General features: G+C 45.9%; 1 protein-coding gene across 3 annotated transcripts in view; it reads right to left on the bottom strand.

Annotated features, from left to right (window-relative positions):
- Positions 1-24343, bottom strand: part of LOC126190922 (venom dipeptidyl peptidase 4-like) — a 605109-nt gene that overhangs the window by 175932 nt on the left and 404834 nt on the right. The window contains exon 1 of one of the 3 annotated variants that reach the window (XM_049931556.1): positions 8088-8209. The exons of the other annotated variants lie outside the window; for them this stretch is intronic. Coding sequence (XP_049787513.1) covers positions 8088-8198 — 111 coding nt within the window. The 5' untranslated portion in view covers positions 8199-8209. Of the gene's footprint in view, positions 1-8087; positions 8210-24343 lie in introns of those variants that run through there. 3 annotated transcript variants of the gene reach the window in all.

Here is a 24343-nt window from a genome sequence, read left to right as displayed (position 1 = left end):
GCGCTTCAGTTTGGGACCGCGCGACCGCTACGGTCGCTGGTTCGAATCCTGCCTAGGGCATGGATGTCTGTGATGTCCTTAGGTTAGCTAGGTTTAAGTAGTTCTAAGTTATAGGGGACTGATGACATCAGATGTTACAGTCCTCAGAGCCATTTGAACCATTTTTTGATAAATAAACCCACAGCAACCGGCATACCAACGTTCAAAACAAAAACGTTACGAACGTATGCACCAATCTAATAATTGGACAATAAAGCAGTTATATCGTAATGTACTGGCAGTAAGTTGTTGTTGTTGCCGTTGTCTTTAGTCCAGAGACTGGTCTGATGCAGCTCTCCATACTACTCTGTCCTGTGCAAGCCTCTTCATCTCCGAGTAACTACTGCAATCTACATCCTGAATCTGCTTAGTGTATTCATCTCTTGGCCTTCATCTACGATTTTTACCCTACACGCTTCCCTCCAATACTAAATTGGTGATCACTTGATGCCTCAGAACGTGTCCTACCATCCGATCCCGTCTTCTTGTCAAGTAGTGCCACAAATTCCTCTTCTTCCAAATTCTAACATTTCTAAAGCTTCTCTTCTCTTCTTGTCTAAAATATTTATCGTCCACGTTTCAGTTTCATACATGGCTACAGTCCATACAAATACTTTCAGAAAAGACTTCCTGGCACTTAAATCTGTACTCGATGTTAACAAATTTTTCTTCTTCAGCAACGCTTTCCTTGCTATCGCCGGTCTACATTTTATATCCTATCTACTTCGACCATCTCGAAAAATCAAAACTCATTTACTAGTTTAAGTGTCTCCTTCCCTAATCTAATTCTCTTAGCATCACCTGATTTAATTCGACTATATTCCATTATCGCCCTTTTGCTTTTGTTGATGTTGATCTTATATTCTCCTTTCAAGACCCTGTCCATTCCGTTCAGCTGCTCTTCCAAGTCCTTTGCTGCCTCTGACAAAATTACAATGTCATCGGCGAACCTTAATGTTTTTATTTCTTCTCCATGGATTTTAATTCCTATTCCAAATTTTTGATTTGTTTGCTTTACTGCTTGCTCAATATACAGATTGAATAACATCGGGGATAGGCTACAGCCCTGTCTCACTCCCTTCTCAACCACCGCTTCCCTTTCATGCCCCTTGACTCTTATAACAGTCATCTGGTTTCTGTACGAAGTGTGAATAGCCTTTCGCTCGCTGTATTTTACCCCTCCCTCGTTCAGAATTTGAAATAGAGTAGTCCAGTCAATATCGTCAAAAGCTTTCTCTAAGTCTACAAATGCTGGAAACGTAGGTTTTCGTTCCCTTAATCTGTCTTCTAAGATAAGTCGCAGGGTCAGTATGCCTCACGTGTTCCAACATTTCTACGGAATCCAAACTGATCTTCCCCGAGGTCAGCTTCTACCAATTTTTCCATTCGTCTGTAAGGAATTCGTGTTAGTTTTTTGCAACCGTGACTTATTACACTGATAGTTCGCCTGCTTCATTTACTGCATTTTACATTTTCTCCGTTCATCAATTAAATTCCACATCTCTTCTGTTACCCAAGGACTCCTATTAGCCCTCTTCTTTTTACCTACTTGATCCTCCGCTGCCTTCAATATTTCATCTCTCAAAGCTACCCATTCTTCTTCTGCTATATTCCTTTCCCCTGTTCTTGTCAATCGTCCCCTAATGCTCTCCCTGAAACTCTCTACAACCTCTGGTACTTTCAATTTATCCGCGTCCCAACTCCTTAAATCCCTACCTTTTTGCAGATTCTCCAGTTTTAATCTACAGATCATAACCAATAAATCGTGGTCAGAGTCCACATCTGCTCCTGCAAATGTCTTACAATTTAACACCTGGTTCCTAACTCTCTTTCTTGCGATTATATAATCTATATGAAACTTTCCAGTGGCTCCAGGCCTCTTCCACGTACCTTAAACCAACTGTTAATTATGATTAAGTTACGCTCTGTGCAAAATTATACCAGATGGCTTCCTCTTTCATTCTTTACACCAAGTCGATAATCACCTACTACTTTTCCTGCTCTTCCTTTTCCTGCTATCGAATTTCAGTCACCCATGACTATTAAATTTTCCTTTCTCTTAACAATCTGAATAATTTCTTTTGTCGCGTCATGCATTTCTTCGAGCTGTTTATCATCTGCGTAGCTAGTCTGCATATAAACTTGTACTACTGTGGCAGGTAGGTGCTTCATGTATATCTCAGCTACAATAATGCGTTCACTATGGTGTTCGCAGTAGCTTATTCACGCTGCTATTTTTGATTCATTATTAAACCTACTGCCGGCCGCGGTGGCCGAGCGGTTCTAGGCGCTTCAGTGCGGAACCGCGCGACTGCTACGGTCGCAGGTTCGAATCCTGCTTCGGGCATGGATGTGTGTGATGTCCTTAGGTTAGTTAGGTTTAAGTAGTTCTAAGTTCTAGGGGACTGATGACCTCCGATGTTAAGTGCCATAGTGCTCAGGGCCATTTGAACCATTTGACCCATTAAACCTATTCCGGCATAACCTTTATTTGATTTTTTATTTATAACCCTGTATTCATCTGACCAGAAGTGTTTTTCCTCCTTACACCGAACTTCACTAATTCCCATTATATCTAACTTCAGCCTATCCATTTCCTTTTTTTAAAATTTTCTAACCTACCTGCCCAGTTAAGGGTTCTGACACTCCACGCTCTGATTCGTAGAACGCCAGTTTTCTTTCTCCTGATAACAACGTCCTCCAGAGTAATTCTTAATATGTCATAAGCATAATGTCATTGTAACTGTCTGCGAAGTAAGTTTTTCCAAATAGAACCTTGGTGCATTTTGAATCACCCTCGTGCGTTGAGGAAAGTGAAGTTAGGCCTGCGTCAAAGCTTGATGTACCCCACTACTGATTCCTGCTCTTTGGGAGTGTAACGGTGAATGTGTGACGTCGGCGGCCCATTAGTGACAGCCCTGGAAGACGGACGGATCAGTAAACAGATCAACGTCCAATTTCACGATGATACGCCCGTTCCAGATTGTCGCTTCTTCCTTCTGCTCCTCTCAGCCTAAAACTCTCCGATCTGGAAAAAGGCAGTTCCCTTATTGTCGTCATTAAACTGCTCCAGATACAGTGTGGGGCACTCGAATGTATTACATAATATTTTAAATTGCGTGCAACCGCAGCCAGATTTCCAGATTTTGAATGAAACGATCCGCATTGGCTGTAAAATACTTTTATAGACAGTCACGGCCGTTTTCGCGTTGACTGAAGACACATCCTCAGGAGACAGAGATTCGTTTAAACAACTCATATCGTAAAGGTGATTGTCTTCGATTCATCATCCACTTCTAATTATAAAAACCAACGTGTTAAAAGCGGTAGTTCATAGTCAAAATGAAGGGGCGGCAAAGAACCGTGCCACAAGCAGAATGATGTTTAAGCGGCGGCAGGCAAGGCAGTATGGCGGCAGATGTATTACCAACCATCAGTTTAATAATTACTGGTTGTAAAATTTAACACGAATTACAGACAGGCGACTGGAAGGACTGCCAGAAGCCGACCTGGAAGCAGATCAACTAGGGTTCCAGTATAAAGGAACATTCGGGGCAGTATTGAACCTTCTCTTAGCAGATAGGTTGAAGAAAGACAAACTTGTACTTGTAGCATTTTTGGACCTGCAAAAGATTTCGACAATGGTGAAGTATACACTTTTTGCAAATACAGGAAGCGAAATGTTATGGACAGCTGCAATTGTAAGAGTTGAAAGACACGAAACGGGAGAAAGGCAGTAATTCAGTAGGGAGTGAGACAAGAACGCGTCCTATCTCTCATCTTATTCAGTTCTTACATATATCAAGTTGTAAATGAAACAAAGGACAAATCTGGAAAAGAATTTAAAGTTTAAGAAGAAAAAATAAAAACTTTTAGGTTCGCCGATGACACTGTAATTCTGTCAGACACGCTAAAAGACTTGGAAGAACAGTTGAACAGAATAGATGGTGGAGTAAAACAACGGTAACAGCGAGTAGCCAAACTGAATCAGGCGATACAGAGGGAATTAGATTAGGAAATGAGGCACCGTAAGTAGCAGACGAAGTTTCCTATTTATGGCGAAAAATAACTGAAATATTTTTTAATTATACAAAGCAGCTTTACGTCAAATATATGGTGCCATTTCCGGTTTCTACTTCTTAGCAAGTCGCCATCAGATGACTTGAACACATCACGCAGTGACTCCTCAAAAGTCGCGCGGGATTAGCCGAGCGGTCTCAGGTGCTGCAGTCATGGACTGTGCGGCTGGTTCCGGCGGAGGTTCGAGTCCTCCCATGGGCATGTGTGTGTGTGTGTTTGTCCTTAGGATAATTTAGGTTAAGTAGTGTGTAAGCTTAGGGACTGATGTCCTTAGCAGTTAAGTCCCGTAAGATTTCACACACATTTGAACATTTTGACTCATCAAAGTACAATAAACAGGCCAGTGGAGGCGTCCGCAGCGTAAACATATCTAATGAAATGCTACTGAACATTTGTGAAAAGTGAATGAAAGCTTCCTTGAATGTAATGATGAAAGATAAATCAGTGTTATATGTGCGTTCAGGTAAAAGTTACTCCGTAGTAATATGGGGTAGTTCTTTTGAAAATAAAAACACTGTTGTGCCTTACATACGTCAAAAATTACTCAATGTTTCTATGTTTAGCAACGTAGAAGATATAGTATTGAGAAGTCGTATGAATCGTTTTGAGAGCACCCCGCACCTACAGCTGTATTCCGGAAAGCAGCAGTAGTACTACCTGTACTACTACAATTTCCCTGTTTTTCTGTTTCCTTCGGGAATGGGGCACGGGAAAGGTAAGAGCCGGTAAAGCACCTTAGTCCGTATGACCTCAATTTTCTCTACTTTCCCGATCTAGTCGTTTCGCAGTGAAAGGGAAGCAGTGGTTGGGAAGGGAGTGAGACATGGTTGTAGCCTATGCCCGATGTTATTCAATCTGTATATTGAGCAAGCAGTAAAGGAAACAAAAGAAAAGTATGGAGTAGGTATTAAAATCCATGGAGAAGAAATAAAAACTTTGAGGTTCGCCGATGACATTGTAATTCTGTCAGAGACAGCAAAGGACTTGGAAGAGCAGTTGAACGGAATGGACTGTGTCTTGAAGGGAGGATATAAGACGAACATCAACAAAAGCAAAACGAGGATCATGGAATGTAGTCGAATTAAGTCGGGTGATGCTGAGGGAATTAGATTAGGAAATGAGACACTTAAAGTAGTAAAGGAGTTTTGCTATTTGGGGAGCAAAATAACTGATGATGGTCGAAGTAGAAAGGATATAAAATGTAGACTGGCAATGGCAAGGAAAGCGTTTCTGAAGCAGAAAAATTTGTTAACATCGAGTATGGATTTGAGTGTCAGGGGGTCATTTCTGAAAGTATTTGTATGGAGTGTAGCCACGTATGGAAGTGAAACATGGATGATAACTAGTTTGGACAAGAAGAGAATAGAAGCTTTCGAAATGTGGTGCTACAGAAGAATGCTGAAGATTAGATGGGTAGATCACATAACTAATGAGGAGGTACTGAATAGAATTGGGGAGAAGAGGAGTTTGTGGCACAACTTGACAAGAAGAAGGGACCGGTTGGTAGGGCATATTCTGAGGCATCAAGGGATCACCAATTTAGTATCGGAGGGCAGCGTGGAGGGTAAAAATCATAGAGGGAGGCCAAGAGATGCATACACTAAGCAGATTCAGAAGGATGTAGGCTGCAGTAGGTACTGGGAGATGAAGAAGCTTGCACAGGAAAGAGTAGCATGGAGAGCTGCATCAAACCAGTCTCAGGACTGACGACCACAACAACAACGAGAAGAATTGGCCCTCACCCATAATGTGGAAATGTTATGATGCACTTTAACGCACCGGATGTAGATGAAAGAAGGAAACTCGGAACGCCGAGTGGTAGGTTTAGCTACCTAATCTGAGAGCGGTGCTCAATGACAGTTTCCTCCCGTTGTTTGAGAGTTATTGTCTGAGGTGTTTCTTTTTAGTGTGGGTGGTTGTAATGCAAGTATGTACAGTGTGGTGACGTGTTTTTGTTGTAGATTACGAGAGAAGTAAGACAGTGAGGTCCCAGAGCCAGGATACAGCCTATTTGTTCCGGATAGAACCAAGGATTTCGCCGAGCTTAACGTCCACAACCGACGGGCGGGTCACCATCGTCAGTGCCTCATACGGACACTCCGTAAGACACAGGAGGCATGGAATATTATCCAGGGCACTGGTACAGAGCCTGGTTGTCAGGAAATTTACGTCACCACCTCTCATCCCCTTGTCGGGCAAATACAGGCGGCGAAAGTTTCTTCCACCACTAGTGCTGGAATCACTCAACAGAGGAAAGTCCACTGGACCTGACGGGATACCAGTTCGATTCTACACAGAGTACGCGAAAGAGCTTGCCCCCCTTCTAACAGCCGTGTACCGCAAGTCTCTAGAGAAACGGAAGGTTCCAAATGATTGGAAAAGAGCACAGGGTAGTCCCAGTCTTCAAGAAGGGTTGTCGAGCAGATGCGCAAAACTATAGACCTATGTCTCCGACGTCGATCTGTTGTAGAATTTTAGAACATGTTTTTTGCTCGCGTATCATGTCGTTTCTGGAAACCCAGCATCTACTCTGTAGGAATCAACATGGATTCCGGAAACAGCGATCGTGTGAGACCCAATTCGCTTCATTTGTTCATGAGACCCAGAAAATATTAGATACAGGCTCCCAGGTAGATGCTATTTTCATTGACTTCCGGAAGGCGTTCGATACAGTTCCGCACCTCCGCCTTATAAACAAAGTAAGAGCCTACGGAATATCAGGCCAGCTGTGTGGCAGGATTGAAGAGTTTTTAGCAAACAGAACACAGCATGTTGTTCTCAATGGAGAGACGTTTACAGACGTTAAAGTAACCTCTGGCGTGCCACTGGGGAGTGTTATGGTACCACTGCTTTTCACAATATATATAAATGACCTAGTAGATAGTGTCGGAAGTTCCATGCGGCTTTTCGCGGATGATGCTACATCTACATCTACATCCATACTCCGCAAGCCACCTGACGGTGTGTGGCGGAGGGTACCCTGAGAGCATGTAGTATACAGAGAAGTTGCAGCATTAGAAAATTGTAGCGAAATGCAGGAAGATCTGCGGCGGATAGGCATTTGGTGCAGGGAGTGGCAACTGTTCCTTAACATAGACAAATGTAATGTGTTGCGAATACATAGAAAGAAGGATCCTTTATTGTATGATTATATGATAGCGGAACAAACACTGGTAGCAGTTACTTCTGTAAAATATCTGGGAATATGCTTCCGGAACGATTTGAAGTGGAATGATCATATAAAATTAATTGTTGGTAAGGCGGGTACCAGGTTGAGATTCATTGGGAGAGTCCTTAGAAAATGTAGTCCATCAACAAAGGAGGTGGCTTACAAAACACTCGTTCGACCTATACTTGAGTATTGCTCATCAGTGCGGGATCCGTACCAGGTCGGGTTGACGGAGGAGATAGAGAAGATCCAAAGAAAAGCGGCGCGTTTCGTCACAGGGTTATTTGGTAAGCGTGATAGCGTTACGGAGATGTTTGGCGAACTCAAGTGGCAGACTCTGCAAGAGAGGGGCTCTGAACCGCGCTGTAGCTTGCTGGCCAGGTTTCGAGAGGGTGCGTTTCTGCATGAGGTATCGAATATATTGCTTCCCCCTACTTATACCTCCCGAGGAGATGACGAATGTGAAATTAGAGAGATCCGAGCGCGCACGAAGGCTTTCCGGCAGTCGTTCTTCCCGCGAACTATACGCGACTGGAACAGGAAAGGGAGGTACTGACAGTGGCACATAAAGTGCCCTCCGCCACACACCGTTGGGTGGCTTGCGGAGTATAAATGTAGATGTAGTACTCGAGCGCCACTGGCCAGACGAGCGTTAGCGACTGCTACGGAGGCGGGTTGTGTGGAGGAGCCTTACTAATCAGGCGGTGGAACAACTGGTCCGCTACCCCCACTCCATGTCAACAATGCCACGCGACTCTCTCTCCGTTGTGCCCTTGACGCGCGGCGTGGCAGCGCCTACCTGGACGGGAGCCGCGTACAGCGCATGCGCAGAGGTGTGGTCCAGGAACTCGAATCCCAGGTCCGGCATTCGCCAGAGCGACACCAGGGGCTCCGGCGAGTACTTGCCCATCTCGAGCAGCGGCCGCACCGGCACTGGAGGCGGTAAGCACGCGGCGTGACAGCCGGCGCACTTGCCCCCCACCCCCGGCCGTCCCCGCGCCGTCGGAGTCGGCCCCCTGAGCAGGGGGCCGATAGCGAGCCCGAACAGAACAGGTTTCCAGCGCGCCACCCACGTCACCGCTCGTCGCTTCACTGCCCGTCAAGGTCCGCGCCACAGGTCTCAGCAGTTAACGCCATTGTTATACTATCTGTGCCATTAAAATCAACAAGGTAATTACGAAGGTAATACATTATCTTGGCGTTCGTAGCAAGTAACTTGTTGAGCCGTGCACTCGTATTCAAATGGAACTACACATTCGCCTCTGTTATTCTGTCTACGCAGTTCCACTTCATTAAGCAGTCTGCATTAATGTATATCCCAATGGGTACTCCTAATGAGCGCACCGAACTAAAAAGACCCCGTCTAGGAGCCTTCGACTAATACAGGGTGTCTACGTGGACAAGAAAAAAAAATTCCCGGATTTTTCCCGGATTTCCCGGTTAAAAACACAATTTCTCCCGGATGAAATTACGTATAAAGCGGGTGAAAATACATCCGTGTTAAGTAACAGTATACTTTCCCTCGGAGCTGTAAAACCTATCAGTCCTTTGAATCTTAAAGGTCTTATACCGGCGGAGGACGTCCCAGCACTTTAGGAAACGAAATCCAGGAAAACAATGCGTTTGGAAAGTTGTGTGATGCGATACAATATGCACAGAGTTTATTTTCGTATTGCTAAAGTATATACACAAATTCCACAAATTACAACACGGTAGCTTCCGAAACGCTAAAATAGAGATTGCGTTCAGCGATGCACTTTTGTCAGCCAGTCATAGCTCATGTCACGTGACCTCGCTAGCGAATGACGGCAGTTATTCAGAGCACGAGGCCTACGAGAAAGACAGGCCGCGGCGCGTACGTTACGAAGGTAGGCCGAGCTCGCTTAGTTCAGCAAAGTGCGTTTCTACACCGGTTAACTCGTAAGCAGATGTGTATGTACGAACGAGAATTGCATCCTCTATTGGCATCCACTTTTATTAGTCCTACAATGATAGGAAGTCCGTAGGCCTACTAACAGGCTCTAATTTGGCAATTAAAATCGTGCCAAAATGATTATCAGTTGCTTAGAAAAGTCGAAGTGTTCTGGCATGAAGGGACTTGTGACTTGTCACTGAGAGTGTTGAAATAAAGAGCCTTATCCTAGTTCAGCGCAGCTTGAATAACTGGGCGCAAGTCGTGGTACGAAAAACACCGCCAAACATGACGGAACCACCTCCGATCTGAACTACAACCTCCACTCACTGCGAGATATGCACCTCATTATGATGTCAGTGCACTCGGCGTCTTAAATTATGTCAAAAGAGGCAAAATAGCGACTACCTGGAACACAAAAGCCTACAGTCGTTTATTGTCCAGATTAATTTCTGTTTTGTTTGCCCTGTTGAAGACAACTACGAGGAATGGCCACTTGTGCGGTACGCACTCCAAATTTACACTGAATGCAGTTTCCTTCGATATGTTAGCTAGGAATCGGATTGAGATAAAGTTGCATTCAATTATAGCAGCAATTCTTCTAGGATTTGAAACCGATTGTCATTGACAAGATGTGACACCTCTCTGGCGACTGTTGATTAGGTTCTTTCTATGACCAATGTTTTTATGACCCGTTACATGGCTACAAGTGGTACACCATTCCTTGTAGACACGTTAGGCAATCCGGATTGATACACCAACAAAACGGGCAACTATACTTACGGTCTGGTCAGGAAGACACCATAACACTATAGTTCCTTTCTGCGTTTATGTACCGTCTTCACATCGACACTTACCACTGCGCAGGTTGCATAGAACCGAGTTTGCCGTAGTGACACACGTCAGAGGTATAGGGTCACATGACTGCTTGCCACCAGTTCCCCACCATCTACAGCGCTCCAGAGGGATCACAGTGCTCTAGGTGGTGACTAATACGGTCGAAGATAAAAAAAAATTTGAATGGGATGGAAATTGGTAGATGTGGTGCAAATTTACAGACAAACAAATGTTTACAATTTCAGGAGAATTAGACTGTTTATTCAGGAGAAAGAACTTCACAAAGAGAGCGTCAATAACGCGTTGGTCCACCTCTGGCCCTTATGCATGAAGTTATTCGGCTTGGCGTTGACTGAGACAGTTGTCGGTTGCCCTCCTGAGGGATATCGAGTAAAATTTTGTCCCTTTGGCGAGTTATATCCTCAAAATCTCGGGCTGGTTGGAGGACTCTGTCCATAATATTCCGAAGGTTTTCAGTTGGGGATAGATCCGGCGGTCCTGCTGTCCAAGGTAGGGTTTGGCAAGCGTGAAGAGGAAACTCTCGACGTGTGCGGTTGGGCATTATCTTGCTGAAATGTAAGCCCAGGATGGCTTGACATGAAGGGCAACAAATCGGGACGTGTCGTATCGTCGCGACGTACCGCTGTGTTATAATGTAAGGGTGCCGCTCATGACAACTAAAGCGGTCCCGCTATGAAAATAAATGCCGTCCCGGACCGTCACTCCTGTTGGGCCAAATGGAGGGCGACCGTCACCATACACGTCTTCTCTGGTCACCGGGGCTTTGTTCGGAGCGGACCTCATCACTCAAGACTACTCCAGTCACTGGGGTTGCAGGCCAAAGACCAAAGACGTGTCTCGAGGTGCCCCGGACATCGGTAGCTGTATGTATGGAGGGCGACAGGTTGGTATCCCACTGCTGTCCGGACGTCTCTAGTTAAGTCTTCGGCCTGGAATCTCAATGACTGGAATAGAACTGTCTTCAGCGGAGACGCCCCAGACAGTGGTGGGAAACCAGACTGACTGTAGCACGCCGTATGGCCCGACAGCCAAGAGTGATGGTCTGGTATGCCGTTTATTTTCATAGCAGGACCCCTTTAGTGTCGTGCACGGTACCCCAACAAAATGTTGTAGTAAATCGAAACCATCTGTCGTCATGAATAAAAAACATAACAGAATCATTTAATCACACATACACATCGAGAACCGCGAACAATAATCATCAAAAATACGAAAAATTCCAAAAGACAGGAAAGGAGCATCTCACCAGCATCAACAGACAAGAAAAACTAGCTTCTAGTCAGCCAAATTATATTATGTTAGAGCAAGAGGTGGTCTTAAACTATTTAAAAAAATTTTTGTTTCCAAGCTGCACCTGTTCGTTAAGAATAAATCCATCTTTCTGAGATAGATGTTTGAAAATTTCTATTTCCTCGAACAGGTCCAGTTTGTAACCCTTACTCACTTCGTGTAGCAATTCTACGTCATCGAATTACGTGGCGTATTTGTAAGAGCAATATATGTTCAGCAAACGTGGAATTGTACACGTTTTCCCCATTTTTACCTAGCATGTGTTCTTTATATCTTACGTTAATGGGTCTACTTGTCTGTCCAACGTAATAGTTTCTTTTGAATAACTGATCCATCTTTTGTGAAATTATAATCATTTGTTTGGATGAAAATGTAAATAACATTTCCGATTTCCGTCTCTTCCGGGTAAACACTTCGAGATGCGTCGTTGTTTTTGTCTTGGAGTATATATTACCACGTTTAATTCGCCCGCAGCTCGTGGTCGTGCGGTAGCGTTCTCGCTTCCCGCGCCCGGGTTCCCGGGTTCGATTCCCGGCGGGGTCAGGGATTTTCTCTGCCTCGTGATGGCTGGGTGTTGTGTGATGTCCTTAGGTTAGTTAGGTTTAAGTAGTTCTAAGTTCTAGGGGACTGATGACCATAGATGTTAAGTCTCATAGTGCTCAGAGCCATTTTTGAGCGATTTTAATTCAATCAAATCTTTTTGACTGAGTGACAGTAAGTTTTCAATTGGCATACAGTTTTCTCTGTCATTAAAGGGAGATGAAATTTGTGTTCGTCTTCCTTTATTAAATGACTTATTTTTGAGTATTGCAAGGTAGTCCTCAGCGACGTGTAACGTTTAACTACGTAGGCAGTGCACGAAGTGCTCTCACAACTGCGCTCGAACTTGGAGCGCGGTTCGCCTGTTTGTCTACCTGGGTGACTCTGTTTCTGTCAACTCCGAGCCGAGATAGTGCACGACTGCTCCCCGTCTGACTCACGACGCCTGCTTTACTGCAGCTGCGATCGCTGTTGCAGAAACACCGGTGAATGACCTTTCGGCTGTGCCATCGTTTTTGTTCAGCTTCACATCTACTACGATGAGAAAAAAACATTGTGACCACAAGCTTCATAGCTTGTTTGTCCGTCTTTGGAACAAAATACGAGGGCGAGTCAACTGAAAACCTTAAATATTTTTTAAAATATTATTTATTGTGCAGAAGTGGTACAAAGCTGTATCACTTTTCAACATAATCTCCCCCAGGCTCAATGCAAGTCCTCCAGCGCTTACAAAGTGCATAAATTCCTTTAGAAAAAAATTCTTTTGGTAGTCCACGCAATCACTCCTGCAATGCGTGGCGTTCCACTTCATCAGAACGGAGCTTCTTTCCTTCCATTGCGTCTTTGAGTGGTCCAAACATATGGAAATCACTTCGTGACGAGGAATGGCGCCATTCCTTGCTCGCTCTCTTCGTTTCCGGTTGGTGGAAGTGAACTCCGGGTTTCGTCCCCAGTCTTGCAAGGAAGCCATCACCTTCTCGTTCAAAGCGCCGAAGAAGTTCTTCACAAGCATCAGCACATCGTTCTCTCATTTCAGGAGTCAGCTGGCGTGGCATCCATCTTGCAGACACTTTGTGAAACTGGAGCACATCATACACATTGTGGTGTGCTGACCCATGACTAATCTGTAAACGTGCTACAATGTGATTCAGTGTCACTCGGCGGTTTTCCTTCACTGTGGATTCAACTGCTGCAGTGTTCTGTGGAGTCACAAGTCGTTGTGCCTGACCTGGACAAGGAGCATCTTCCACTGAAGTCACACCATTTGGGAACTTCCTACTCCATTCGTAGACTTGCTGTTGTGATAAACATCCATCACCGTACTGAACCTTCATTCGTCGATGAATTACAATAGGTTTCACAACTTCACTACGCAAAAACCGAATAACTGAACGCTGTTCTTACCTGGTGCAAGTCGCAAGTGAGGGGGCCATCTTTATACTGATACTGCGACGGTATGTGTGCATCTGCACTATGCTGCCACCTACAGGCCATTCTGCACGCTGTTTGTAGCACGCTTACCAACTTTCAGGATAACGGCGCGAAATCTCGAGTTGTTATTACAAATTTAAGATTTTCATTTGACTCGCCCTTCGTACATCACTGACTCTGCGTATCAGGTTGGGTCTGAGCTCTATGGGACTTAACATCTGAGGTTATCAGTCCCCTAGAACTTAAAACTACTTAAATCTAACTAACCTAAGGACATCACACACATTCATGCCCGAGGCTGGATTCGAACCTGGGACTGTAGCCGTCGCGCAGCTCCAGACTGTAGCGCCTAGAACCGCTCGGCCACTCCGGCCGGCTGCGTATCAGGGACCCGACAGTTTTTTGGTAGATTTGTGGAGACATGTCTACCTACAGGGCCGGCCGAAGTGGCCGTGCGGTTCTAGGCGCTGCAGTCTGGAACCGCGAGACCGCTACGGTCGCTGGTTCGAGTGCTGCCTCGGGCATGGATGTGTGTGATGTCCTTAGGTTAGTTAGGTTTAACTAGTTCTAAGTTCTAGGGGACTAATGACCTCAGAAGTTGAGTCCCATAGTGCTCAGAGCCATTTTTTTCTACCTATAGGTCATGTAATACACGTAAATAACGGGCTGCTGATTTGCGTATGCCGTGATGGCGCCCAATGTCAATCCAGATGAGTGTTCCATCGTATTTACATCAGGCGAATTTAGTCGCCGAGTCATCAAAGTGAGTTTACTATAATGCTCCTCAGACCACTAGCACGTTTCTGGCTCCGAGACACGAATAACTATACTGCTGAAAGAAGACATCGCTGTCGAGGAGCCCGCATCTCGTGGCCGTGCGGTAGCGTTCTCGCTTCCCACGTCCGGGTTCCCGGGTTCGATTCCCGGCGGGGTCAGGGATTTTCTCTGCCTCGTGATGGCTGGGTGTTGTGTGCTGTCCTTAGGTTAGTTAGGTTTAGGTAGTTCTAAGTTCTAGGGGACTGATGACCATAGATGTTAAGTCCCATAGTGCTCAGAGCCATTTGAACCATTTTTTTGCTGTCGAGGAAGACTTCAAGCATGAAAGGATGAAGGTGGTTCGCAGTTGTCAGCGTGTCGATTACTACCACAGGTCCCATGCGAGCGCAGGAGAACGTCTCCCATAGCATAATACTAATCACGCCAGCCTGCGTCCGCGGCGCACTGCACGTTTCGATCCGCCGCTCACCTCGACGAAGGCGTTTGTGGAGACGAGCATCGACCTAGTGTAGCGAAACTGTGATTCACCGAAGACCGGACACGTTTCCTCCATTGATCGACAGTCAGATACCGATGGTCCCCTGTCCACTGCAATCGTAACCGGCGATGACACTGGGTCAACATCTGAACACGTAGGGGTGGCCTGCTACGGAGCTCCATGTTCGACAATGAGCGATGAACGGTGTACTCCGAAACACTTGTGCGTGCACCAGCCAGCATTGTCCTCTTTCGGCAGAGATGCCACAGATCACACCATCTATCCTACTTTACAAAGCAGACATGCCTCAGAACACCACATTCTGCGAAGAGTCGTGGACGTCCAACCACTTACAGCCTAGCTGGAGTCTGACTGTCCCTCTATCTCTTTCCGTAGACGCCGACGACAGTAGCGTGTGGCATTCGACCTGTGGTGTCACCGCCAGACACCACACTTGCTAGGTGGTAGCTTTAAATCGGCCGCGGTCCATTAGTACATGTCGGACCCGCGTGTCGCCACTGTCAGTAATTGCAGACCGAGCGCCACCACACGGCAGGTCTAGAGAGACGTACTAGCACTCGCCCAGTTGTACGACGACTTTGCTAGCGACTACACGTACGAAGCCTTTCTCTCATTTGCCGAGAGACAGTTAGAATAGCCTTCAGCTAAGTCCATCGCTACGACCTAGCAAGGCGCCATTAACCATTTCAAGAGAGAGTCTCACTTGTATCATCCAGAATGCTGTATACAAATGATGGATTAAAGTTAAGTATTCCAGCAGCTACGTACTTTTCTTTATAGCATTCATTACGTATCCTGTTTCAGACCCCACGCCGACCTGCGTGAGTTGACGCGTGCATTTCGGCCTCCTCTTGCCCCACAGTGTTGGCTCTTCTGCCAACACTACATTGGCGACGAGGATGGGATTTCCGTCGACGTCGACGCACACTTTTTGTGGGACGAACACAGTCACTGTTAGAGAGAGGAACACTGGGCGGAGTGGCATTAACTACATGAATGTCCATGGGCGAAGGTTCACGAGCCTGTGTGTCCGTGGTTCGATTCCGGCGCGAAGCAAAGGGCCTGGAATGGTTGTGAGTGTCCGATCTAAGCTTTTTCTGGCAAACACTTTGAACATGTCCTTTTTTAGTACAGAAAAAGCAAATAGCTTGGCGTGACGGGCAATTCTCACGCGAATGTCTAGGCACACCGCGGGCATGATTTCACTGCATTTGCGGGCTTGCGAGGCACTTGTAGCTGCGCGGACGTGCACCCTGGACTAGGTTTCCAGGCGTTTCCTAGCTCCCCTCGGACCGAATGGCCGGGTGCGGGTGGCACAGCCTCGCCTGTTGTTAGGCTCCCCACCTCATCGCATACGTCAACGTGGGGCCCTCCCCACGGCGGGCGGAAGCCTTATAACACGACCGTTCGCCGATTTGCGGGGGAGGAATGTGGTGTCACCGCCAGACACCACACTTGCTAGGTGGTAGCTTTAAATCGGCCGCGGTCCATTAGTACATGTCGGACCCGCGTGTCGCCACTGTCAGTAATTGCAGACCGAGCGCCACCACACGGCAGGTCTAGAGAGACGTACTAGCACTCGCCCAGTTGTACGACGACTTTGCTAGCGACTACACGTACGAAGCCTTTCTCTCATTTGCCGAGAGACAGTTAGAATAGCCTTCAGCTAAGTCCATCGCTACGACCTAGCAAGGCGCCATTAACCATTTCAAGAGAGAGTCTCACTTGTATCATCCAGAATGCTGTATACAAATGATGGATTAAAGTTAAGTATTCCAGCAGCTACGTACTTTTCTTTATAGCATTCATTACGTATCCTGTTTCAGACCCCACGCCGACCTGCGTGAGTTGACGCGTGCATTTCGGCCTCCTCTTGCCCCACAGTGTTGGCTCTTCTGCCAACACTACATTGGCGACGAGGATGGGATTTCCGTCGACGTCGACGCACACTTTTTGTGGGACGAACACAGTCACTGTTAGAGAGAGGAACACTGGGCGGAGTGGCATTAACTACATGAATGTCCATGGGCGAAGATTCACGAGCCTGTGTGTCCGTGGTTCGATTCCGGCGCGAAGCAAAGGGCCTGGAATGGTTGTGAGTGTCCGATCTAAGCTTTTTCTGGCAAACACTTTGAACATGTCCTTTTTTAGTACAGAAAAAGCAAATAGCTTGGCGTGACGGGCAATTCTCACGCGAATGTCTAGGCACACCGCGGGCATGATTTCACTGCATTTGCGGGCTTGCGAGGCACTTGTAGCTGCGCGGACGTGCACCCTGGACTAGGTTTCCAGGCGTTTCCTAGCTCCCCTCGGACCGAATGGCCGGGTGCGGGTGGCACAGCCTCGCCTGTTGTTAGGCTCCCCACCTCATCGCATACGTCAACATGGGGCCCTCCCCACGGCGGGCGGAAGCCTTATAACACGACCGTTCGCCGATTTGCGGGGGAGGAATGTGGTGTCACCGCCAGACACCACACTTGCTAGGTGGTAGCTTTAAATCGGCCGCGGTCCATTAGTACATGTCGGACCCGCGTGTCGCCACTGTCAGTAATTGCAGACCGAGCGCCACCACACGGCAGGTCTAGAGAGACGTACTAGCACTCGCCCAGTTGTACGACGACTTTGCTAGCGACTACACGTACGAAGCCTTTCTCTCATTTGCCGAGAGACAGTTAGAATAGCCTTCAGCTAAGTCCATCGCTACGACCTAGCAAGGCGCCATTAACCATTTCAAGAGAGAGTCTCACTTGTATCATCCAGAATGCTGTATACAAATGATGGATTAAAGTTAAGTATTCCAGCAGCTACGTACTTTTCTTTATAGCATTCATTACGTATCCTGTTTCAGACCCCACGCCGACCTGCGTGAGTTGACGCGTGCATTTCGGCCTCCTCTTGCCCCACAACACTACATTGGCGACGAGGATGGGATTTCCGTCGACGTCGACGCACACTTTTCGTGGGACGAACACAGTCACTGTTAGAGAGAGGAACACTGGGCGGAGTGGCATTAACTACATGAATGTCCATGGGCGAAGGTTCACGAGCCTGTGTGTCCGTGGTTCGATTCCGGCGCGAAGCAAAGGGCCTGGAATGGTTGTGAGTGTCCGATCTAAGCTTTTTCTGGCAAACACTTTGAACATGTCCTTTTTTAGTACAGAAAAAGCAAATAGCTTGGCGTGACGGGCAATTCTCACGCGAATGTCTAGTAGCACACCGCAGGCATGATTTCACTGCATTTGCGGGCTTGCGAGGCACTTGTGGCTGCGCGGACGTGCACCTTGGACTAGGTTTCCAGGCGTTTCCTAGCTCCCCTCGGACCGAATGGCCGGGTGCGGGTGGCACAGCCTCGCCTGTTGTTAGGCTCCCCACCTCATCGCATACGTCAACATGGGGCCCTCCCCACGGCGGGCGGAAGCCTTATAACACGACCGTTCGCCGATTTACGGGGGAGGAATGTGGTGTCACCGCCAGACACCACACTTGCTAGGTGGTAGCTTTAAATCGGCCGCGGTCCATTAGTACATGTCGGACCCGCGTGTCGCCACTGTCAGTAATTGCAGACCGAGCGCCACCACACGGCAGGTCTAGAGAGACGTACTAGGACTCGGCCCAGTTGTACGGACGACTTTGCTAGCGACTACACGTACGAAGCCTTTCTCTCATTTGCCGAGAGACAGTTAGAATAGCCTTCAGCTACGTCCATGGCTACGACCTAGCAAGGCGCCATTGACCATTTCAAGAGAGAGTCTCACTTGTATCATCCAGAATGCTGTATACAAATGATGGATTAAAGTTAAGTATTCCAGCAGCTACGTACTTTTCTTTATAGCATTCATTACGTATCCTATTTCAGATCTCCCGCCGACCTGCGTGAGTTGACGCGTGCATTTCGGCCTCCTCTTGCCCCACAGTGTTGGCTCTTCTACCAACACTACACGACCAGCTTCGCTGTTTTCGAGATACTCGTTCACAGGTTCTGCGTAATAATAATCTGCCCTTTGTCAAAGTCGATTATCTCAATGGATTTCCCCCGTACCTTCGCTAGGGTCATCCCCCCCCGTCCGTGTCTGTCCCGTTTCATACTTTTGCTACCGCATCACGTGCCCGCTACGACGACACCAAGCGGTATCCAACATCATGATGGCCACTGCCCATAATGCTTTGGCTTATCAGCGTACATAATCTCCGATATGCGCTAAGATTTGCGGTTGGAACTGCCTCACGAAATGTAGCACATCGGCTAGAAAGTACCACGGAGAATGACGCTGTGTAATAACTAATAACAAGAGTAAGACTTTCCGATATTAGACGGTGCTGTGTACAGCAACAAGATGCTCTTGCGGATGTATATCATTTTGATAGCATTATCTAAGTGGCTGAAGATGTAGCCATAAAAGACCTCGAAATCGATTGCAATTACTGTACGAGCCAGCCAGTCGTTGTGGTCGAGCGGTTCTAGGCATTTTAGTCCGGAACCACGCGGCTGCTACGATCGCAGGTTCGAATCCTGCCTCGGGCGTGGATGTGTGAGGTGTCCTTAGGTTAGTTAGGTTTACGTAGTTCTAAGTCTAGTGGACTGATGACCTCAGATGTTAAGTCCCATAGTGCTTAGAGCCATTTGAACCATTTTTGTACTAGCCAAACACGGCTGGGTGTAAAACTGCAATGTAAACAAACTGGTAATTGTGTATTTGCAATATTTATAATTTGATGCATTCCATTTGCACCTTTCCTGCTTGCCCCATTTACAGGCCGGTTATTATAGGTACTCACGGAAGGGGTGGGTCAATGACAATAGACCAAGTAAACAATCCTAACAAAAAAATGGCTCTGAGCACTATGGGACTTAACTTCTAAGGTCATCAGTCCCCTAGAACTTAGAACTACTTAAACCTAACTAACCTAAGGACATCACACACATCCATGCCCGAGGCAGGATTCGAACCTGCAACCGTAGCAGTCGCGCGGTTCCAGACTGTAGCGCCTTTAACCGCTTGGCCACTCCGGCCGGCCAATCCTAACAAACATAGGTCTGGAAACCATGATTTCCCTGATACGACATACGGATTAGTGCAGTCATGCCAATGTTACAACACTTTTAGTCTCTAAGGATAGGTTGAGGAGAACTTGGGCAGGAACGGGATACTTAACGGTTAACAATTTTTGTAAAATAGAGGAGCACAGAAAAAATTATCATTAAAGGAATAACAGATCATTTTGAATTATAATCTAACGTATTTACTTGAAACTCGCGTAAAACTGGGTGTTTATTTTTTATGCTTTTCGGAGAAATGCTTGCATATATCCCGTTCCGCCCCACCCACGCGACGGAATGAGATAAGGCAGTTTTTTGTAAAAATATTGCATAATCGTTATAACTATTAAGAATATCAGCTTAAAACTAAGACATAAAGTTTCTTAATGAACAATTTAAACTAAGGAACACAGAATCATTAAAAATCATTAACAATAATAAAATATTTTAATGTCATTTTTAAAAATGTATAATTTTTGAAGCCTAATATCAAGTTCCTTTTCTGTTACTTTTTGAATCGCATAGCTCGAGCACCAGATGGATTTTCTGCCTTTCGAATGGACAACATACAGTTGGCTGACTGTTAAAAAATCCTGCAAACGAGTCCCGCCCAACCAGAGATGTCTCTTCATCAGATCTGTGTGGTCAGCCATTTATTTCTGCTAGCTGACAGGCTAATGAACTGACAATGAGATCTTTCACCGTTGGGATAGAAAATCAGCTCTCCATTGACTTCAGGTATGCTACTATTTCGTATTTTTGTTCACAAATGAAGACATTTTTAAATTTTCCATTGGATTTGTCAACTTTTTGATTGGTATTATTCTTAGTTTCCGAACTTATGTTTCCAACGGGATACAGTCCATTATGCCCCGCCCTTCTCCATCCCAAAAGCACATTCAATGACAACAACTTTTGTGGACCTTAACAACTGACCGCATAATCTAATTAACGTATAGTGAATGGCATGCACTTTAGGATTACTTGTCATTTAAGGGCGTACAATTAAGAATTAACGGCTTATCTTGCGTTTAAAATCACTGATAGCTATAAAAAAAAACAAGTAGAAAATGAAGGACAACCGTTTACTACAAGACGTGTTCCAAGTCAAAGCAGCGGTCAAACCTTCCTTTCCATTCAGAGACATAGTTACATATCTTTAAAATAGGTTTCAGCATTCTTCAGAGTGGAAAACAGCACAATCCCGTTTTGCCCAGCTATCCCGTTCTACGCCGAGTTCCCGCATTTCGAAACACTGCAAGTGAGGCGTAAATTACAAAGTGATGGACTGCTCACATTAGATTTTATCATCAATGCAGATACCTAAGTGCAGCGTTCCGACAAGTGTCTTGGTCATGGCACGCAAGTACCATTGTCTCCAGGTCCCCAACTTGAACCCATTGGATTTTTTTTGTGTGGGGATATGTAATGGTGTAATTAGCACTGTTGATAGTGTCGTAGAACTTCGGGAATGCATTGTCGATGGTTATCAATGCATTTGGAACACGACTACCATTTCTGAACGCATACGGGCGTCATTGAGAAGACATGCTGTAGCTTGCCTTCACATGAACGGTGGCCACGTGGAAGACTTGTAATGTGTTTTTCCTCAGCTGTACATATGCTAATTGGAGCGTCGCGGCTTTGTTATAGGGTGTTTATATACCCAGTCGTAAAATGTAGTGTAGGGGAAAGCATTGGTTTCTGGACCTATGGTTATTAGGATTACTTGTTTGATTCATTGTCCTCTTCTCACCACTTTGTACCAATAATAGTCGTACTCCCTTATACAGGGTAAATCACCTGAAACTTGCACCGCAGATATTGCGGAAATGGAAAGTGCTATTGATGTGCGGTTTGCACAGAATGGATTGGTCATCAGGGGTCGTATTGTTAGCCAATCAACAGATTGTAATAATACTTAGAAAGTGTATTTTTTGTGCAAAGATACACTTTTTAAATGGAACAATGCCTATTGACATTACCAAACTAAAATTACGGTAAATTAGAATGTCGATAGTGTTTGTTGCAGGATTCTAGTACGAATTGTTTAGATATTTTATTTTGAAACGTTCTCACACCGACTCTTGTGAAATATCTGTGGTAGCACACACTACAGACCAAAACGAGTGCATACACTAGTTACGTGCCTTCTGACGAGACAATTGGCCATCACAGACTGTGTTCAAAATGGCCACTGGCAGCGGCAATACACAATTCCAGGCTGATAGGGAACGACTGCAGCACACGTGCTAGCGTTTCAGCGGAGATGTCCGAGCAGGCTGCAGTAATACGTCATTGCATATCATCGAGTGTAGTTGGTATCCCTTGTAAAGAGCGTCTTAAGTTTCCTCCCCCCCCCCCCCCCCCACACACACAAAAAAAAGTCTGAAAGCGCAAATCCGTGGAAAGGGCCGGCCAATTCACCGATTTAGAAACAATTCCTGAAGACATGCTGTAGTACTTCACACACTATAGGCTGGACAGCCGTCATGTTGGTGCCACAGGTTGCTCCAAGTCTACAGAGCAACGTCTTCTAGCATCTGTGGAAGACGGTCTTTTAGGAGGCTGCGATACTTGTGCGCGTTCTGTCTTCCGTCTATGAAACACTGGCCTAGGAGCTGATGGTTCACTATCCCACACCGCACATTTACATTCCATGGACGCTGGGGCTGCACCTGACGAAGCCCACAGGGATTGCTAAAAGAACAAAACTGCATGTTTCGGCAGTTTACCTGGCCACGATAGAAAAATGTGGCTTCAGCATTGAACAAGATACATGAAACATCTAGATTATCCTGTCGTAATACCCATATTTAGAGGTTAACACGATTCTCACCATCGTTTCCTTGTAGCTCTTTATGGAGTGAGATGTGATAGGAATGGAACCTATGTCAAAGGACATTTGTCTGACTCATGCCACTTGCTCGTGTGATTGGGCGAGAGCCAACGTGCGGATCGACTGCAACAGCAGCAAGAACATTACTTTCGCCCTCTTCTATCGACACTTGTTTCCTTCTGTTATGTTATCTAGGTTTTACACAACCACTATCACGTAAATGGTTGATAAATAATTGTCGTGCTGGTTGACGTCCATTGAGATATCTCTCCACGTACACCGTACAAGAACGGACTGCATTCTTCCTACACCCTCCATACACCTTGAGCGTGTCGGCTTTTACTGCACTGGTAAATCCCATCGTCCACTCACGACTTACTGCTTGGACTGTCACGCTCTAACTGACTAGCGAGTCGCAATGCACTCAAGGAACACACGAGCACACTGAAAGCAAACGTAACAACATTGTACCTAGCAATTATGCAGGCTGAATGGCAAAAACAAGTGCCGGTGTGGAAACTTTGCAAGATACGATGTCTCGTAAACGACTCGCACTAGAACCCCGCAACAAACATCGCTGGCATTCTAACCAACCATACTTTTAGTTTATTAATGTCAATAGGCATTACTCCATTAAAAATGTAGCCGGCCGAAGTGGCCGTGCGGTTACAGGCGCTGCAGTCTGGAACCGCAAGACCGCTACGGTCGCAGGTTCGAATCCTGCCTCGGGCATGGATGTTTGTGATGTCCTTAGGTTAGTTAGGTTTAAGTAGTTCTAAGTTCTAGGGGACTAATGACCTCAGCAGTTGAGTCCCATAGTGCTCAGAGCCAAAAATGTATGTTTGCACAAAATATACACTTCCTAAGTATTATTACAGTCTGTTCATTGCCTCGCGGGATTAGCCGAGCGGTCTAGGGCGCTGCAGTCATGGACTGTGCGGCGGGTCCCGGCGGAGGTTCGAGTCCTCCCTCGGGCATGGGTGTGTGTGTTTGTCCTTCGGATAATTTAGGTTAAGTAATGTGTAAGCTTAGGGACTGATGACCTCAGCTGTTAAGTCCCATAAGATTTCACACACATTTGAACCATTTGAGTCTGTTCATTGGCTAACAATAAGAGCGTTTGACTACCAAGTAGTTCTATGAAAACCGAACATCAATAGCACTTTCCATTTTCGCAATTTTGCGGTGCAAGTTTTAGATGATTCACCATATATAATATGTGAATTTACGGCTTTCGGTACCTCGTTACTACGCTGCCTTCAGTCGTATGATTTTATTTTACGATTTCGTGACAGGTTTCCTGTCATTCCAATACGTGAAGTCTTATTCTTGAATTTGTTGCAGCATACGTCCGAAGACAAGAAAGTAGACATGTTACTTCTTTCCAAGCACATCTTGCGTGGTGGCTGTTAAGATAAACCCAGGGAAATCTGAGCATATACGGAACTTATCGGCCAGTCGTAGAGTTGTGCTCTACCAAAACTACGGTTCGGTAGTTTTGGTACAGTACCTAAATGGCGTAGTAAATGGTAGGTTTACCAGTAGTATTGGTGGCACTGGTGGGGAAAGAAATATAAATTAATTTATGCTAGAGAAACTGGGAGCAGACTGCTTCTCTCTGCTTTTTTGGGTTTTTCACACAATGAGAACCCCAGATCGCCGAGTGTTGGTCCATTATGTGCTTTCTATCCTTACAAAATATAAATTGCATTTTATAAGTAATAAAAATTAGTTGATCGCGTAACTTCTGCCCTTTTATGTAACCAAAACAGTTACTTTTGATGAAATTACAGTTTACATGCACCAACATAAATAAATCTACATAATTATTGTCCTCATTCCCTACTCAGTGGTACGTTCTTCATCGTCAT

The sequence above is a fragment of the Schistocerca cancellata genome, chromosome 6 (assembly GCF_023864275.1).
Source record: "Schistocerca cancellata isolate TAMUIC-IGC-003103 chromosome 6, iqSchCanc2.1, whole genome shotgun sequence".
Classification (NCBI taxonomy): Eukaryota; Metazoa; Arthropoda; class Insecta; order Orthoptera; family Acrididae; genus Schistocerca; species Schistocerca cancellata.
Note: the sequence above shows the minus strand (reverse complement) of the source record. Positions and strands in the feature narration are given on the sequence as shown.